The 7,756-nt window shown below is 31.9% G+C and overlaps 1 protein-coding gene across 1 annotated transcript; it reads right to left on the bottom strand.

The window, feature by feature from the left end:
• Window positions 1–6,542: 6,542 nt before the first annotated feature.
• On the bottom strand, window positions 6,543–7,025 carry LOC149148296 (protein SRC2-like). The gene has a single exon (XM_089442134.1). The coding sequence runs from the start codon at window positions 7,023–7,025 to the stop codon at window positions 6,543–6,545; it is 483 nt and encodes a 160-aa protein (XP_089298260.1).
• Window positions 7,026–7,756: the final 731 nt, after the last annotated feature.

Genomic DNA, 7,756 nt, shown 5'->3' with positions numbered 1-7,756 from the left:
ACAACAATAACAATAAGGGTTATAATAAAAATAATAATGGGGGGATACACTATTATTATAGGGACCTAACAATATAACCATTCAGAATATAATAATTTTTTAATTTGCTGTTGAGTACCTACCTGGGGTTTTTGTGGTTGAAAATGCTTCTTATTTTATCCAGTTCTTACTCTTGTTACCAAAATACCAAAAACCTCCCGGCCAAACTGGGAACAATCTTGGTACCCAGGTCCAAAATAATTCAAATTTTAAGTAATTTGGCCCCCGTACCCAAAAGCTTCGAGAAAACATGTTCAATTCCTCTCTATGTCTTTCTCTTGTAAGTTCTTCCTCCGCCTCTGCAATACATTTCCTCCTTTTATGCTCGAGAGATTACTCCACTGCTTCCGATTTCTCCACCATTATTAATTTGATAAGTTCAAAAGTTGTAGAGGCGGTCACCGCCTTCTCTCCCCCCAATTTGCTGACAATGTCCTTTTATTTATAGAGTATCTCCTTTATCATAATATTATGTTTCCCTTTTGTTTAAGTCAAATTATTTTCATAATATTATGGTTTTATATACTCTTCTCTTTATTATATCACAATTATATATATATATATATATATATATATATATATATATATATATATATATATATATATATATATATATATATATATATATATATATATAAATATATATATATATATATATATATTCTTTTGATTTTATAGAACATGTAGTTTCTTTTGCTAGAATAATATATATTATAATTCTTTTATACATAATTCCTTTGTGTATAGTTTCTTTTTATGTAATAGGGTACATAATTCCTTTGTGGTGAGTTCACCACATTTCATATATATATATATATATATATATGGTGGTGGTACATATATCAAGTACCCTACTATATTCTTGTAAGTTAGGTATTCACTTCAATAGTTAATTCATTACCCTAAATATGTGTGGTTTTCAATATTAAATAAAATATAAACTAATGCAATGCAAATGATGCATGCACATGTAGCTATCATATGCATGTCTCATGTGCATGCTAATATCTCTCTGTCCCCTTTAATTCAAGGTGGGTCCTTACATGTTCTAAATGTTATATTAGAAATGTCTTCTTGCCTCATTTTGATTTGATGATATTATGAGCATAGATATAACTTAGTAATAAAATTTCTCCATGCAATTCATCAATGGCAACAATAAGAAACGTATCTTTAGTGATTATGTTATTCTTGACACATTTCCGTTTGGGTTTATCTTAGGTGGTTGGGAGGAATGATTCAGATTCTCCCCACTCACGTTTAATTCTTGTGACATGATCAACTTTGGTGTAATGGCTTTGAGCCTTGTTGAAAATGAATAGTCCCTCAAGGAAAGGAAGATGTATATTCCTCACTTGGAATATAAAGGTATTTTCTACCTGAAAAAATTATTGACACATATGCAATGAACCTTCATTGTTTGTAACCATGTTCACTAATGAAGAGAAAGAACTTTGGCTAGATTGAATGATGTCGAATTTTAACTTCCTTGAATCACAATCTCAATCTCCTTGTTTTATGCATATGTATAACTATAAGTCCTAATTTTGGGTTGTACACTTCTTGTTGCAAATGAATAACATGGTCATTATAGTGAGTAGGAGGAACACCCTTAGGTATCTCTCCAAATAACAGAAAATAATTGTAGATAACTCCTTGGAGATCCATTCGGGTAGAACATATAGATATTTGAAAATATAGTGAGAACAGTTATGTGTCCATTTATGAGGAATTTTGTGAGGTTGTTAGACCATATCACTTTATAGGGTTTTCATTGGATACCTCTAAGCTAAATTTCCTCGCTTGTTGAGGAAAATATCATGAAAAGATAATGGAAACTATAGGTCATTGTTCTAAGTTATTGTGGTCATTGCACCTCTAATACAACATTAACAACACTCATTTAAATTCCAATTATAAGATCATCCAATAAATTTTCCTCTTATTAACATTGTTGCACTTCCCTCCCCTTATTAAGATTAATACTATGACACTTCCCCAAATTGTTGCAGTTCCCGCCTCTTATTAAGATTAATACGATGGAACTTCCCTCAATAATTTATAGTACCACTATCTAAAATAATTATTTATTGTAATTTTAAAGCATTTTTTAATATTTTTAAAATATAAAATTAAAATTAAAACAACTTATTATCTTGTAATTTAATAATTGTTTTTTTTTTTTTTGTGATTTGAGAAATCAAAAGTGGGCTAGTCTCATAAGGTGAATTCCAATAGGCTACCAATATAACCATTTGGTATCTTTGTATTCTTGTTTCATAGGCATAGGTGACTTGGGGAGGATTTGGACCTAGAACCTAATTTACATTCCCACACATAAAACTTCATTTTTCAATTAAGCTCCCTTAGGGTTAAAATGTTTAACTTTAATAAAACCTAATAATCCTCATCATCACAATTTATGATACTAAACATATAAAATATGTACCATCAAAATATACAACAAGCATCAATATTCATTGTTATTACATTGTTGGTATTTTGGTGTAATTGCACCCAAAGGCGCTCTATAACCCAATACTAGGTAGATGTCAAGCATAAATGTTTAACATTTAACAAATTTAATCTAACATGAATGTCCACACTAATTACAAATCGATATAATTATTATGTATAAAATAAATATAAATTCAACATTGGTTTTACGGAAAGCGAAGTGGAATTGGTTTGGTGCGCTCTAGATTTTGAATATAATATTTTAAAATATAATATAATATTTTTTATTTTCTTAATAAAATTAGTCAATTTTTACTGGGCTAGGTGCTCTCAACACAAGATACTAGAGATGTCTAATGTTAATGTAAACATTTTGACAAGTAAAAATAAAAATAAGATATGGTAGAGATGTGTAAATTAATGTAGCATATTATAGATGGGTAAGGTTAATGTAAACATTAATGTAACATATTATAGATGTGTAAGGTTAATGTAAGCATTTTGACTGGGTAAAAATAAAAATAAAAACGCAAGATGCTTGAGATGTGTATTGTTATTGTAAACATTTTGACTCCTAAAAATAAAAATAAGATATGGTAGAGATGTGTAAGTTAATGTAACTTAATACAATGTAAACATTTTAACTCTCGAAATAAAATAAAAATAACCCTATAAAAATTAATAATAAAAATAGAAATAATAATTAATAATAATAAAAAATAGAAAAGGCTCATGGTATTGACCCATGGATATGGGTCCCACTTGACATTTGTATGTTTTGTTTCTATGGTTGATTGGATGAATACATAATTTGTATATATGTTGAATGGATGAATTAATGTTTATATATGTGTAGGTGCTTTAGATTTCGGTAGAGGCTATTAGGTGATTCAGAAATCTCTTTTTAAGAAGTGTAAGGTTAAACATGATTACACAAAGTACAAAACAATAGTTGCTTCATCATTCTAATGGCTTCTTTGATAACCACTTTAACATAATATATATGTAATATATTCTCTTAATTTATGTGTAATAATGTGTTGTAGAAATAGAGCTCATAGATCTAGTGTGGTAAGTTTAGAAATGAATAAGCTTAACTATGAAAGTGAAAGTTTAGAAATAAATAAGCTTAACTATGAAAGTGCACTTAGGTGAGGAGAGAAGAGGAGGCTGGAGAAATATTAGGTAAAATATAATACTATAATATTATATTTTACCCAATATTTGAAATATAATATTGAGGTTGGGGATAATGAGAAATATTTGATAAAGTGTCATAATATTACATTTTAATTGGTAATTCCCCACACTTGACCATTGGTAATAGTAAAAAATATTGGGTAAAATATAATACTATAATATGTAAACTTTTGTTCCTAATGTGATCCAAGGGGCTCCCAAAAGTAAACATTTGTTCCTAATATGATCCAAGAGGCTCCTAAAAATTGTTTCTAACTTCAGCAAAATAAATCTAAAATACTTAATAAAAAACTGAACAAGAGCCACCTTTATCCTATGATATTATTTTTCATAAACCAATGTATTGCCAGAACATAAACTAGCATTTGCACCAGATGTTGCAAAGAAAACGTCATAAGGCATAAAGTGCGGAAATCCATTATCCATGTAGTGTGTGCATTATTCAACAAGGTGGATCTCTTTAAATTTGTTGCAAACATTTATGTTATTGCATTGCTAATTTATTTAGAATCTACTACTACCTCCTCTTCTTGGAATATTAAATTTCTTATCACCCCATGATGACAATCCCTCTAATTATTGGAATCACAATTTTTTCCACTTTAGTGGGTTTACCGTCAACCTAAAGAAACATGAATTTGGGTCACTCAACTAAAAAGAAATTGCTAAATTGTTGTTTATCATGTTTTGAGTAAAAACAATTAATAACTCATATTTACAACCCTTGAAATATTTACAGCCTTTTAAGTCTTGTATTTATAACTCATATTTATAACCCTTTAAAATGAAACTAACTATCTATATTTTTATTAATAATAAAAAGAATCTTCTTTATAAAACTGACGCTCACATGCTACTCCTATTGAAAAGGAATCAATACTCTTTCATAAGCAATATTCTTTGATAAACAAGGAAAGCATTATACTCGACCTCAGGGAACTCAGTGGGCAAAATTATCAATAACTAGTTAATATTGATTTGCATCAATTTCTTTTGGTCCAACCAGCAATTAAAATCCATCCCCTGCCACTGCAACAATAATACACCATATATCACCTTCCCATTAAAACTGAGAATGAGCTGCAAGTAGCTGTGAGAACGCGGATGCCTCATAAGCATGGAGTTAAGTTTGATCCTTGAGCTTTGCTACAATCCTCAACTATAGAAATATTGAATTTTTTAAGAAGACTCTGGCCATTTCATAAGCAGCTGACTTGACAACAGAGTTTGTCTGTTGCTGAGTCCCAATCATAGAGATGTCTATATGACTTATGTCAATGTCTAAGTAGAGCTGTTGAATATGGAATGTCGGTGTAAGTCCTCATCTCTGTCCAACTTATGTCAAAGCAAGGATGCTACATAGGAAGAAAGAATTGGTTAATTGGTTGTGGGTGATGGCATTTTTCCTAGAAAATGCAATATCTCCTTCATTGATTTCAAAACTCCATTGCTTCACTTGCACCTATCTTCTCAGGCTTTCATATTGATAAAAACAATGTAGAAAATTTTGGTTGAGTTAGTTTCAAACCATAAAATCTACCCCAACTTCATCTAACGGGCTTGTAATATAGCCTTCTTTCCCACATTTTCTTGATTATAAAATAATGTCAAAGTAAAATGAGAGTTAGAAATATTTTTCAACAATAGTCACTTGCATCAGATGATTATTATCTTGCTTGGTTTTCATCCTTATGGCTTAATATGGACGGACAATTTTCTGCAAGATTAGGAAAGCCTACTGTGTCTTTGAAAGATCGATTTGATTAATGGACATATGTTAAAAATTAAGTGATCATCCTGTAAACAAATATATATACTCTATATATATCAAAGCAGCAGACTGAAGGCACTGAATTTTCCCATTTCAGACTCATATATGATATATCTATTCAAATGTTTACATAAACCAATATTTCATCCACAATGGCTAAGAGTAGTATTTATCAAAGACTGAAGGCACTGAAATTGCCCAATTCACTCATATATCTACTCAAATTTCTACACAAACCAATATTTCATTCACAGTGGCTAAGAGTATATATCAAAGTAGCAGACTGAAGGCACTGAACTTCCCCATTTGAGACTTATATATCTATGCAAATTTTTAAACAAACCAATGTGTGATCCACAGTAGCTAAGAGTATCTATCAAAGTAGCAGACTAAAGGCACTGAACATGCCCATTGAAAAATTCAGACTCATATCTATTCAAACTTTTACACAAACCAATGTTCATCCACATACTAAGAATATATATCGAAGTAGCAGATTGAAGACACTGAACTTGCCCTTTTCAGATTCATATATCTATTCAAACTTTTACATAAACCAGTCTTTCATCTACAGTGGCTCGTGATTTTCAAAATTTTTATGTATGCCATAATAAGCAATTCACGAATCAACTAGGAATTGAAGGCACTTGCACAAAGAATATAATAACAAAAAACCAACGTATTCTTCGAAAATAATATTATTGATGATAACACTATGCATAAATTGCTATTGCTTTGTTGTAAGCCACAACAGGATCTTGATCTTCCTTGGCACAGATGTTACTGTCAGATGGACTGAGATGAATTTTTGCAGCCCCATTCTTCAATCCAACTTTATTCCTTTTCAATTTTGGGGCCATGAGAATCTGATAGCAGCCAACAAGTTTCTTCTTCTCCTTCTCAACCATCTCACCACCATCTTTCTGCTTTTCTTGATCTTTACCTTGTTCCTTGCATGCACTACTGTTGAAGTCTTGACAGCGGGATTGTTGTTCTTGGGCATCAACAACATTATTAGGTTTAATGGACAGTAATTTTCTCACAAATGAAGGCCTGGGTTCGACAGGATTCCCCATCAAATCTTTGAAACCCACAGCCCCCCAGTTGCAGGGATGAATCTGTTCATTCTGTGAAGGTCTACTCCATCAAGAATCATGGTTCCAAGGTTGAGAATGCCCTGTGGGTGACCAGAAGGATGACAGACCTGCAGTGCCAAGAAACTCATCCCACTGAAATCTGTGCTCCCGTAGCCCTTGAGGAGAGTGGAAAGCAAGACCCTCACAGTGCCTAGCAAGGTATCCCTGAGGCAACCCACGGAGTATATCTCCATCATCACAGCAGAGGTTTCACAGCGGAGAAAACTCTCTTCCACTCTGAATATGGCCTTGTCGTTCCAAGTAGGGTTTGTGCCCCCTGTTCTGTCAATTTGCGTCGTCAGTTTTTTCTCAAAATTGATCCATACAACACCGTAGGTCTGCATCATGCCAAAAAGATGCATCTCCTTCAGATCTTGAGCTGAGATGATGTTAAGCTCCAGCTGTGCGTAAGCTTCCCCCATGATGTAGAGTGAATTTATTGCACAAGGAAACACAATATTTAGAGACCACCCTGATTGAAATTACAGGAGAAGAAACGCCATGAATGAAATCTTTTGAAATCTGAACATTGTATAGAACTGACTTATAAGACAAAACACATCATAGAATCTCTAGCTCATGATGATTAAAGCAGATGGAAAACAGTGCAGAAGGCCACCCCAAATGGTCATGATCGAAGCCAAGAAGCAGAAAAACCCATTCATAGATACAACAATAATGGAACAAACAAAAGAAAATTTGTAACAAATCCATTTGTTGTTTCATTTTAGAATTTTATTGTAGTGATTTCCATTTCAAAACTCCATTACTTCACCTGCACCTATAGTCTCAGGCTCTCATATTCATATAAACAATGTACAAAATTTTGCTTGAGTTAGTTTTAGATTATAAAATCTACCCATTTCAAAACTCCATTGCTTCACCTGCACCTATCTTCTCAGAATCTCATATTGATAAAAGCAATGTAGAAAATTTTGGTTGTTAATGTTAGACTATAAAATCTACCCATTTCAAAACTCCATTGCTTCACCTGCACCTATCTTCTCAGGCTTTCATATTGATAAAAACAATGTAGAAAATTTCAGTTGAGTTAGTTTCAAACCATAAAATCTACCCCAACTTCATCTAATGGGCTTGTAATATAGCGTTCTTTCCCACATTTTCTTGATTATAAAATAATGTCAAAGTAAAA

This window comes from Pinus tabuliformis, chromosome 9 (genome assembly GCF_031772625.1).
Source record: "Pinus tabuliformis cultivar Carrire ecotype Pingquan chromosome 9, CPIR1, whole genome shotgun sequence".
NCBI classification, from domain to species: Eukaryota; Viridiplantae; Streptophyta; class Pinopsida; order Pinales; family Pinaceae; genus Pinus; species Pinus tabuliformis.
The sequence above is the reverse complement of the archived record's forward strand: the minus strand, read 5'-3'. Positions and strand labels throughout refer to the sequence as shown.